The sequence below is a fragment of the Monodon monoceros genome, unplaced genomic scaffold (genome assembly GCF_005190385.1).
Source record: "Monodon monoceros isolate NGI ecotype Baffin Bay Population unplaced genomic scaffold, NGI_Narwhal_1 Super_Scaffold_13, whole genome shotgun sequence".
NCBI classification, from domain to species: Eukaryota; Metazoa; Chordata; class Mammalia; order Artiodactyla; family Monodontidae; genus Monodon; species Monodon monoceros.
In genome coordinates this window covers 26445984-26458499 of record NW_021703769.1, presented here as the reverse complement: position 1 = coordinate 26458499, position 12516 = coordinate 26445984, and the positions used below count along the sequence as shown (strand labels likewise).

At 36.9% G+C, this 12516-nt stretch overlaps 1 protein-coding gene across 6 annotated transcripts in view; it reads left to right on the top strand.

Moving 5' to 3' along the window:
• TPX2 (TPX2 microtubule nucleation factor) overlaps window positions 1-12516 on the top strand; it is a 58289-nt gene that overhangs the window by 14340 nt on the left and 31433 nt on the right. For 5 of the 6 annotated variants that reach the window (XM_029222195.1, XM_029222196.1, XM_029222200.1 and 2 more), the window contains 3 exons: window positions 237-404; window positions 2767-2886; window positions 10014-10140. In XM_029222195.1, coding sequence (XP_029078028.1) covers window positions 299-404; window positions 2767-2886; window positions 10014-10140 — 353 coding nt within the window. In that variant the 5' untranslated portion in view covers window positions 237-298. The remainder of the gene's footprint in view (window positions 1-236; window positions 405-2766; window positions 2887-10013; window positions 10141-12516) is intronic. The other variant, XM_029222197.1, reaches the window with a different exon arrangement.

Here is a 12516-nt window from a genome sequence, read left to right as displayed (position 1 = left end):
TGTTGTAGGTATTCATCAAATTTGACCTCTTTCTAATTCCAATATATTTACCTCAAGGAGTGTCCTCAAGTTACTGAAAAAGCGAAGTTAACTATTAGTGTGATTTGAAAAGTAAGGCATACTGCCCAGGTGATTTTCAGAATTGCAAATGTGATCATAAAAGCAAAGTAATTGTTAAGCAATCAGTACCTTAAGATAAATGTGCCACCAAGTTTCTGAACTATTTCTTTCCTTAGAGGTGACCTATTGAGAAACAAACACTGGGCAAACCTGCTGTTCTGCACCAAGGGTGGGAAAAATGTCACAAGCTACAACCTCCTATTCCTATGATGCTCCAACAGACTTCATCAATTTTACATCTTTGAATGATGAGGAAGATACCCAAAACATAGATTCCTGGTTTGGTAAGTATCTGCTTTCTCTGGTTGTTTTAAGGGTTAGTGACTTGCTTTGTGCTGGAGACCTTTCAAAAATAGAAGGGATTGTAGATAACCAAAATATAAATTCCTGCGCTTCCCTGGTGGTGCAGTGGTTAAGAATCCGCCTGCCAATGCAGGGGACATGGGTTTTAGCCCTGGTCTGGGAAGATCCCACATGCTGTGGAGCAACTAAGCCTGTGCGCCACAACTACTGAGCCTGCGCTCTAGAGCCCGTGAGCCACAACTACTGAGCCTGCGTGCCACAGTTACTGAAGCCTGTGTGCCTAGAGCCCGTGCTCCGCAACAAGAGAAGCCACTGCATTGAGAAGCCTGCACACTGCAACGAAGAGTAGCCCCTGCTTGCCGCAACTAGAGAAAGCCTGCGCAGAACAACGAAGAACCAATGCAGCCAAAAATAAATAAATTAATTTATAAAAATAAATAAATTAAAAAAATATAAATTCTTTTCTGCACCAAGATACTTTGTCATCCACGATATGATAGAAATAATCGAGACGCCCAGTATTTTGGGAATGGACTATCAGTAGAAATCAATGTTTTCCAGTTAAGAATGACAAATATTTAAGCTTTAGGGACATATGGTAAAATCTAGATGAAACAAAGTTGAGTGAAGTTCTAGGACATGTCTGTAGTGATGGCAGTCACATAAAAACTTGCTCTACTGTCACTGGGCATAGAGTATAATATTACAACTGAACTGGGATGTTGACAGTCTTACTCAGATTTCCTCAGTTTGATTTGTATTTATTTTTATTTATGTGTATTAAATTCTATGCAATTTTATCACCTGTGTAGGTTTGTTGATCTGCCACAGTCAAGATATCAAACAGTTCTATCATCACAAGGATCCTGTGTTGTCCTTTTATAACTATACTCATCTCCCTCTTGCTGCTTCTCCCCAGTTCTTTTTTTTTAGTTTTTGGTCCCACCACACAGCTTGAAGGATCTTAGTTCCCTGACCAGGGATTGAACCTGCGCCCCCTGCAGTGGAAGCAGGGAGTCCTAACCACGGGACCTCTAGGAAATTCCCCCCAGTTCATTTTTAAATGGAGGGATTATGCTACTCAGAACCCAATCTCCAAATAGAGATAGGATTGCCTGATGTTGGGGCAGGTGATATGACACAAACTTTGACACCAGGTCAACAAATAAGGATGTGGTTTTGTTTTTATATTACATTGGAATAACATCTGAGCCCAGTGATATGTGAGGCTAGTATTTGCTGGGGCTCCTTCATTTTCTTCTATTTCATGTCCTTATCCTCCTCATTAAGAGAAATCAGTATGTGATGGGGGATAGAAATTAGTCCACTGCAGCTGTACTTAACACTTATAATGCAGTGTCCAAATGTGATGGCATATGCCATTCTCTTGGAAAAGGATTCTAATAAAATCCAGTGGGTATCCTGAGAGGAGGGGTCTTTTGGGCGTGGTGTAGGAGGAAGGGTGGATAAGACGGCCAGCTGCCATACAGAAGTCTTCCCCATGCCCTTGGCCCACAGAAACCCTGAGGAAATAGCTGAGTTGTCTATCTCTTTTTCCAAGTTTTTCTTGAAAACAAGAAAGGAAATATTAATATAACAATACTATTAGATACAGTTTAGAAGAAAAAATGAATCCCACTATTTTTTTCAAAATCACCTTAGTTCTAATATATTACTTTCTAATTTTCTTCCAAATAATCAAATCTTTTTACACAGTTTTGCAATCAGAGTGTACATTCACAGAGTTATTGCTAGGGCTCGCCACATTCCTAAAATTTCTATCAGTAGGCTGTTGGTAGAACACACTTTTCACTGTTTTGCACTGGCTTTTGGGCACAGCAGAACCTAAGATAAAATTCCTTAAGAGAGCCTAACTCTGTTCCATACTCATACACCCCACACTCTCCTAGTTGAGGAAGAACCTCAACACAATTAGACTATCAGATGTCCCTTGTAAGCCTTGCAAGTCTTGCTGGATACAGTTTTCTTTAAGAGGAACATGCTGTATTTAGGTGGTAGATAAGACCAGTTTATGCTTGTATGGTCCTGAATGTGTATCAAGCAAAGATAAGGAGCTATTCACAATGCAGAGTCTGCACTTCTTTTCTATAATACATTGTTCAGTGTTGCCAGTGTTTTAGTGATAGTTTTTGCAGTCGCTATCTCTGATATATAATATGTACTTATTCCTTTTTGATCACTAGAACTTTGCTGGTACTTGCAAATGAGTTAGAAGTATACTGGTAAGAGGCTTTATTTAGGCCCCATATTAAGTGTATGGCACTAATTTATTTTGCTTTCTTTGCTGATTGTTTACACGATGGTGATTTTACCTTTTCACAGAAGAGAAGGCCAATTTGGAGAATAAGTTTCCTGGGAAGAATGGTACAGGAGGGCTTTTTCAGGGCAAAACTCCTCTGAGAACACCTAATCTTCAGCAAGATGTCACACCTTTGAGACCAGGTAAGAAAGAACATCTTAGAAAAAAGCTGCTTGGCAGAATGGTCGAACAGTATATTAGGAACCTGAGGGATCTGGGGAAATTACCTAAATGATGTATCCCTTGGATTTTAATTGGTGAAATGTGCTAATTCATTTATTCATTTCATGGTGAACGTGAAACTAATGATGTGCTGCATTCTTTTTTTTTTCCAGTCTTTTGGAAATTAAGCTAACAGAGAATTTTATTGCCAGATATATAACTATTTTCTTTTTATGACTAGATTTAATGTAACCTAACCTCGGTCTGGCTGGGAAACAAAACAGCAGGAGGGAAGAATGTACTGCTTGCTAACTACAAGAATTCTTTGAGTCATGTATCTGATTTTAAAAGATGATTGACACTTAAACTAGTAGTTACTAAATCTGCAAGATACTGTCTATTTGATTAAAACAAAAGTATTCTTTAAGTCCTCAAAAATGATTCTTATTTTGAAATAGTAGCTATATTTAGATATAATTCACATATCATACAATTCACCTGCTTAAAATGTACATTTCAATGTTTTTTCATATATTCACAGCATAGTTGTGCAGTCATCACCACAATCAATTTAGAACATTTGAAAATTAATCTTATGGGTAAATCTGAAACTAGCCTCAGTCACACCAATAACTAGAGGGCCATATCAGAAAATAGCTGTTTTCAGTGAACTTGTGTAGTTTGCAGAGTCTGAGTTGCTAGGCTGACTTTTTTTTTTTTTTTTATAGAACCTCCTCATAAGTAAACTCTGGAATTCACATGTACTCTTTTTGTTGTTGTTGTTGTTGTTGTTGTTGTTGGGGGTAGGAGTTAATTAAGTAATTTATTTTTGCTATGTTGGGTCTTCGTTTCTTTGTGAGGGCTTTCTCTAGTTGTGGCAAGCGGGGACCACTCTTCATCGCAGTGCGTGGGCCTCTCACCGTCGCGGCCTCTCTTGTTGCAGAGCGCAGGCTCAGTAGTTGTGGCTCACGGGCCTAGTTGCTCCGTGGCATGTGGGATCCTCCCAGACCAGGGCTCAAACCCGTGTCCCCTGCATTAGCAGGCAGATTCTCAACCACTGCGCCACCAGGGAAGCCCCCTAGGCTGACTTTTAAATAGTTCATTCATGAGTACAGGTGATATCTATTGAATTTGGGATCTGGACAAGGATCCTGAACTTTTACATCCATCTTTCTTGCATAAGAGGTTAGAACTATGTGCACGTTTCACTTGAGGTGCTTAGAAGTGTGGCAGATTTTCTGTTGCTTTGATGGTCTTTGTGCTCTTTTTGAATTGAAAGAGGATGCTATGTACCTAGTTTGTCTGGACCACTTTCAGTTTAAGACTGTTATATCAGCAGTAAGCCCCAGAGCAAGAGACCTCTGCATGGCCCATCATGTGGCAAAGGCCATGTACACTGCTTCCATGCATGTATACCTCTTGGGCCCCGCAGTCTTTTTGTTCTTTGTTAGCACACATTCTTACCTGTCTCAGTTCTATTCCCTCTGCCGTGAATACCTTTAATCTAACTGAGAAGTCCTTACTTATCATTCAAGTTCCAGCTCAAATATCTTTTTTTCTCTAATTGATTCCCCTTATCTGTGTTCTCAAAGCACTTTTCAGACCTCTATTTTGATTTCAACTTTCTATTGTGTTGCTAGTACAAAGAAATACAATTAATTTTTCTATGTCGATCTTATATCCTACAATCTTCTAAACTCAGTAGTGTTTGTATCTTTTTTGTAGATTCCATCAGATTTCTACAAAGGTGATTATGTTATCTGCCTTTTGTTTCTTTTTCTTTCTTGCATACTGCACCTTTAGTAGGATGCTGAATAGGAGTAGAGAAGTAGGCATGCTTGTTTTATTCCTGATCTTACAGCAAAAACATTCAGGCTTTCACCATTAAGTATGACGTTAACTGTAGTTTTTTCATAGATGCCCTTTATCAGGCTGAGGAATTTCCCTTCTATTCCTATTTTGCTGATAATTTTTATAGTAATGGAAGCTGGATTGTCTCAAATGCTTTTTCTGCATTTATTAAGAAGTTTACATGATTTTTTTTCTTTTTTCTTTTCTTTAACTATGCTCAGTTATGCTGATTTTCCAATTTTAAGCCAACCTTTCATTTCTGGGATGAACCCCCAATTGGTCAGGATGGTATTTTTCTTTTTATATATATTTTAAGTTCAGTTTGCTACATTTTTTTGTTAAAAATTTTTTCATCTATGTTCATGAGGAATAATCTGTAGTTTTCCTTTCTTATGATACGTTTGTTTGATTTTGATAGAATAATGTTGGCTTACTCTATAAATATTCCCTTCTCTTCATTTCTCTGGAAGAATTTGTGTAAAATAGATATTACATCTTTCTTAAATGTTTGGTAGAATTCACCAGTGAAGCCATCTGGGTCTGGAGTTTTCTTTGCAGGAAGGTTTTTAACTAAAAATTCAATTTCTTTAACAGATATCAATTATCTGTTTTTTCTTGAATGAGCTTTGGTAGTTTGTCTTTCAAGTAATTTGTCTGTGTCATCCAAGTTGTTGAATTTATAGGCAAAAAGTTGTTCATAATGTTTCCTTATTATCCTTTTGATACTTATAAATTCTGTAGTGATATCACCTCTTTCACTTCTGATATTGGTAATTTGTGTCATCTCTCTCTATTTTCCTAATCAGTCTGGCTAAAGATTTATCAGTGTTAATCTTCTCAAAGAACCAGCTTTTGGCTTCATTGGTTTTGTTTTGTTTTTTTTTTTCCTATTGTTTTTCTGGTTTTTATTTCATTGATTTCCATTCTGTTCTTTATTATTTCCCTTCTATTTACTTTGGGGTTCAATATATATATAAAGTTTCTTAAGGTGGCAGCTGAAGCCATTGATTTGAAATCTTTCTTCTTTGTTAATGTGTTTACTGCTGTAAATATCCCCTAAGTACCGCTTTAGCCACATCCCATAAATTTGAAATGCTATGTTTTTATTTTCATTCCATTCAAAATACTTTTAATTTCCCTTTTGAGATCTTTGACCTGTGTGGTTTTTTTGTTTGTTTTTTTATTTTGGCTGCGCGGGCTTCTCTAGTTGTGGTGCACAGGCTCTCTAGTTGTGCTGCATGGGCTCCAGAGCACGTGGGCTCAGTAGTTGCAGCGCGTGGGCTTAGTTGCCCAGTGGCATGTGGGATCTTAGTTCCCAGACTAGGGATCAAACCCACGTCCACTGCATTGGAAGGCGGATTCTTAACCACTGGACCACCAGGGAAGTCCCGACCTATGTGTTTTTTTTAATTGCAATATAATTGACTTATAACATCGTGTAAGTTTAAGGTGTACAGAGTGTTGATTTGATGCATTTATATAGTGCAATGTAATTAATACCTCTATCATATCACATAATTATCATTTCTTTTGTGATGAGAACAATTAAGATCTAGTCTCATCAACTTTGAAGTTCATAATACAGTATTGTTGATTATAACATTTATGCTATGCATTTAGATCTCCAGGACTTAATTTATCTATTAGTTGCTAGTTACCTGTGTGTTATTTAATTTCCAAATATTTGGGGTGGGGGTGGTCCAAAAATCTTATCTTTTATTGATTTCTTGGGGGATTTCCACTGTGGTGAAAGGACATACTTGTATGACTTGAACTCTTTTAAATGTATTGAGACTTGTTTCATGGCCCAGAATATGGTCTGTCTTGGTAAATGTACTTGGGTGTACTTAAAAAAAAAATGTGTATTCTGCTGTCATTGGGTGGAGAGTTACATAAATGTCAGTTGGGTCAAGTTGGTTGATAGTGTTGCTCAAGTCTTCTGTTTCCTTATTGATCATCTATCTGATGGCTCTGTCCATTATTGAAAGTAGGGATATTGAAGTCTTCAACTATTATTGCCGAATTGGCTATTTCTCCCTTGAGTTTCGTCAGTTTTTGCTTCGGGTATCTGGGTCTCTGTTGTTAGGTATGTATATGTTTGTAATTGTTACATCTTCATGATAATTTGACCACAACGTATTTTTGTAAATGAAGTCTTGTTGGAATACAGCCATGCTCATTTGCTTATATATTATTTGTGGCTGTTATAATCTTACTGATTTTTCTGTCAACTTGTTCTATCAATTAGAGAGAGAGGTATTGAAATTTTAGACTATAATTGTGGATTTGTTTATTTCTCCTTATAGTGGTATGTGGTATGGATAAAGAAGATATGGTATCCCACTTGATCATGGTGTATGATCCTTTTAATATATTGTTGGATTTGGTTTGCTAACATTTTGTTGAGGATTTTTGCATCTATGTTCATCAGTGATATTGGCCTTTTTTATGGTATCTTTGTCTGGTTTTGGTACCAGGGTGATGCTGGCCTCATAGAATGAGTTTGGAAGCATTCCTTCCTCTGCAGTTTTTTGGAATAGCTTGAGAAGGATAGGTGTTACCTCTTCTAAATGTTTGGCAGAATTCACCTGCGAAGCCATCTGGTTCTGCACTTTTGTTTGTTGGGAGTTTTTTTAAAATTACGGATTCAATTTCATTGCTAGTAATTGGTTTCTTCATATTTTCTATTTCTTCCTTGTTCAGTCTTAGGAGATTTTACATTTCTAGGAATTTGTCCATTTCTTCTAGGTTGTCCATTTTATTGGCATATAGATGGTTGTAGTAATCTCCTATGATCCTTTGTATTTCTGTGGTGCGAGTTGTAACTTCTCCTTTTTCATTTCTGATTTTATTGATTTTGGCCCTCTCTCTTTTTTTCTTGAAGAGTCTGGCTAAAGGTTTATCAATTTTATTTATCTTCTCAAAGAACCAGCTCTTAGTTTCATTGATCTTTTCTATTTTTTTTAGTCTCTATTTCACTTATTTCCATTTATTCATTTCTTTCTGCTCTGATCTTTATGATTTCTTTCCTTCTACTAACTGTGTTTTGTTTGTTCTTCTTTTTCTAGTTCCTTTAGGTGTAAGCTTAGGTTGTTTGAGATTTTTCTTGTTTCCTGAGGTAAGCTTCTATTGCAATAAACTTCCCTCTTAGAACCACTTTTCCTGCATCCCATAGATTTTTGGATTGTTGTGTTTTTGTTTTCATTTGTTTCCAGGTATATTTTGATTTCTTCTTTGATTTCCTCAGTGATCCATTGGTTGTTTAGTAGCATATTGTTTAGACTCCATGTGTTTTTGTTTCTTGCAGTTTTTTTCTTATAGCTGACGTCTAGTCTCATAGTGTTATGGTCAGAAAAGATGCTTAATATGATTTCAGTTTTCTTAAAGTTACCAAGACTTGTTTTGTGGCCTAGCATGTGATCTATCCTGGAGAATGTTCCATGTGCACTTGGAAAGAATATGTATTTTGCTGCTTTTGGCTAGAATGTTTTCTCTCTCTATATATGGTCTAATGTGTCATTTAAGGCCAGTGTTTCCTTACTGGTTTTCTGTCTGGATGATCTGTTCATTGATATAAGTGGGGTGTTAAAAGTCCCCTACTGTTATTGTGTTACTGTCAATTTCTCCCTTTCTGTCTGTAAATATTTGCTGTATGTATCTAGGTGGTTCTCTGTTGGGTGCATATATATTTATAATTGCTATATCTTCTTCTTGGATTGATTCCTTGATCATTATGTAGTGTACTTCTTTGTCTCTTGTAACATTCTTTGTTTTAAAGTTTATTTTGTCTGATATAATTATTGACACCCCGTTTTCTTTTGATTTCTATTTGCATGGAATACTCTTTTCCATCCCCTCACCTTCAGTCTGAGTGTGTCTTTAGATCTGAAGTGAGTCTCTTGTAGGCAGCATATATATGGGTCTTGTTTTTGTATCCATTCAGCCACTTTGTGTCTTTTGATTGGAACATTTAGTCCATCTGCATGTAAAGTAATTATTGATATGTATCTACTTATCGCCATTTTGTTAATTGTTTTGGGGTTGTTTTTTTATGTCAGGTTTTGTTCCTTTGTTCTTTTTTTGTGCTCTTCCCTTGTGGTTTGATGACTGTCTTTAGTGTTATATTTGGATTCCTTCTCTTTTTGTGTGAGTGTGTATCTATTATAGATTTTTGGTTTGTGATTACGGTGAGGTTTATATTTATCAATCTGTATATCTCTTTGATTATTTTAAGTTGCTGATCTCATAATTTCAAATGCATTTTAACAACCCTGCATTTGTACTGTCCTCCCCTTATGATTACTGTTTTGACATCATATTTTACATCTAATTGTTTCGTGTATCCCTTAACTGCTTATTGTAGATACAGATGATTTTACTACTTTTGTCTTTTAACCTTCCTATTAGCTTTGCATGTGGTTGATTTACTACTTTTACTGTATATTTGCCTTTACCGATGAGATATTTCCTTTTGTAATGTTCATGTTTCTAGTTGTGGTCTTTTCTTTGTCACTTAGTGAAGTCCCTTTAACATTTCTTATAAAGCTGCCTTTGGTAGTGCTGAATTCTTTTAGCTTTTGCTTGTCTGTAAAACTTTTGATGTGTCCATCAAATCTGAATGAGAGCCTTGCTGGGTAAAGTATTCTTGGTTGTAGGTTTTTCTCTTTCATCACTTTAAATATATTGTGCCACTTCCTTCTGACCTGCAGTTTCTGCTGAAAAGTCAGCTGATAGCCTTATGGGAATTTCCTTGTATGTAACTTGTTGCTTTTTCCTTGCTACTTTTAATATAGAATTGCAGATTAAAAGATTTTTTTCTTGACTCCTCTGAAGGCATTATTCTGTTATCTTTTATTGTCCTGTGTTACTGATGAGGAATTCAGCTACCCTATTTTCCTTCCTTAGGTGATTTCTTTTTTCTATGGAAGCTTTCAGAATTTTATCTTTTTAAAATGTCATGAGAAGATGTTAAAAAAAAATGTCATAAGAATGTGTTTGGGATACTTTTTTCTGAGGTGATGCCTTAGGCTGGCAAATAAGCAGGGCCCTGGATACTTCATTTCTGCTTCAACCAAAGTAGCTTTTATAAATTGCTCTTCTGCATAAGATTTCACTGCTTAGGAGGGATACACACACACATACACACACAATTTACAATCTAGAATTCTGTATTAAGTCATATATATACACATGTATCTCTCATCTCCAACTCATTTCCTTGGGATTTGAGGACTGACTAGTTTTTGCTCTCTTGCAGTTGACAACACTTATAACAAAGAGGCAGAAAAAGAAAACCTGGTGGAAGAGTCCATTCCAACAAATGCTTGTTCTTCTCTGAAAGTCAAAGGAACCACATCAAGAAATATTCTAGCTCAGCCTCAGAGGTAAGACTGTTTTGTTGTTCAGAAGTGGTGGTTATATTAATAACGTTCAAAGAAGAGTTACTGGAGCACCTACTGTGTGTTCCATTACTACATTAGACTCTTCATGTTACCTTATTTAATCTTCATAACATTTATGAGTTGTAGGTAACATGCTTAATTTATAGACAAGGGCTCAGATGTACTAAGTTGCTTGCCCAAGGCAGATTTATTTCAGAGACAGGATTCAGACTGATCACTTTGGTTCCAAAGTCCTTGCTATTTGCAAGGGTTCAACATGGGTTGCCATTTACATTTATTTGTATGGATATGTGGCAGGTTTTTTTTTTTTTCCTGTGTATAGGTTGTAAATAAACTTCATAAGGGCAAGTGTCATGTATCCCTAGTACCTAACAGTGTCTTGCAGGAGCAAAGCTGAATAAAGTCTTGAGTGAAGGGGTGGATGGATGGGTGGGGTAAGCTGTACTCTTGGCACTAGGAACCTCTGAAAATCCAATGTCTTTGAATGCTGCACTTTATATCAGTATCCTCTTTTTAACCAAAACAAAGCTGTTAGTCTTAATATTAGTTGCCTTCAGATGGCACTAATCAAAAGATTATTTGAATTAGATTTTTAAAAACTTTCACTTGGGAGTTCCTGGTGGTCCAGTGGTTAGGACTCAGCACTTTCACTGTCATGGCCTGGGTTCAATCCCTGGTTGGGGAACTTAGATTCCACAAGCCGCACAACATGGCCAAAAAAAAAAAAAAACTTTCACCATCTAATAATTACTACTCACCCATAGAGTTTCAATTCCAGGACTGGGGACTTCCTTGGTGGTCCAGTGGCTAAGATTCCACGCTCTCTATGCAGAGGTCCCGGGTTGGTTCCCTGGCCAGGGAACTAGATCCCACATGCTGCAACTAAGAGTTCATATGCCACAGCTAAAGATTCCATATGCCACAACTAAAAGAACCGTATGCTGCAATGAAGATCCCAAGTGCCACAACTAAGACCCGGTGCAGCCAAATAAACAAATACATATTTAAAAATAAATAAATAAATTCCAGAACTATTTAATGCTTTATACTTTGATGTCAACAATATTGAGGAATGGCAGAGTATTTATAATACTATTGCTCAGAAGTAATGAAATTACCCTTTACAAACCCTCATGCTGGTATAAGGGGATCACCTTTTGAAGTTGGTATCATACATGCTTATTTTAATCTTTTCTGGTGAAGAAGCCCCTTTTAATTGAAAAATTCTGTGAGATTCAACCAGCTATCACAGGAAATTTAAGAGATTGCTACAGGTTGATTCTATGGTTTCTGTTCCATGTTTAGATTGTTAAGTCCCTATGGAAAAGGGACCCAGTATCCTATAGATTCCTTCAGAGTCCAAGATAGTGCTAGTGTCTTGGCTTCTGCATTTTGAATATGTATATTACTAAAATTGGCCCACATTCTGAATGAATTTTTGAATGCTTTTTGGAAATGATGGTATGACAGAAAGCCAGCTGTTCACAGAATCAGAAGATCTGAATTGTTTTTGTTTCGTTTGTTTTAAAGGCAGGTATCTCTACTACTCAAAACCTTAGTTTACTGAGAATAACCGTCTCTCTCAGGCTTATTGCAAGAAATGGCCAAATAGGATAACATGTGGTAGTAGTTTGTAAATGAGACTGCATTATGAAAATGCATAAAGAGGTAAAACATTAGTGCCATTTATCTTAGATCTCAGATTTATCTTAGTCTAGGGATGCCTAATCTAGAAAAGAAGAGCAGATGGAATAGGAAGGTATAGATAATCATACAAATTTCCTACTATTTTCTTCTCACATGATTTTGATGGATAAGCTAAAAGATGGCCAAAACTCCTTTGACTCAGAATAGTTAAAAGTCAATAAGGCCTTAGTCTATAATAATAATTTTTCCATGCAGGTGTTGCTTTACCACATATATTTTAAAAATAAATTTATTTATTTATTTATTTTTGGCTGTGTTGGGTCTTTGTTGCTGTGCGTGGGCTTTCTCTAGTTGTGGCGAGCGGGGCTACTCTTTGTTGCAGTGCACGGGCTTCTCATTGTGGTGGCTTCTCTTGTTGCGGAGCACGGGCTCTAGGCGTGCGGGCTTCAGTAGCTGTGGCTCGAAGGCTCTAGAGTGCAGGCTTAGTAGTTGTGGTGCACGGGCTTAGTTGCTCCGCAGCATGTGGGATCTTCCCGGACCAGGGCTTGAACCCGTGTCTCCTGCATTGACAGGCAGATTCTTAACCACTGCGCCACCAGGGAAGCCCCACATATATGTTTTAACTTTTATAGTCTCATCCCTTAGCAACTTCTCCCTAAAGACATTCAGCAATTCTTCTCTTGACTTTATAATATCATTGTATATTGAATT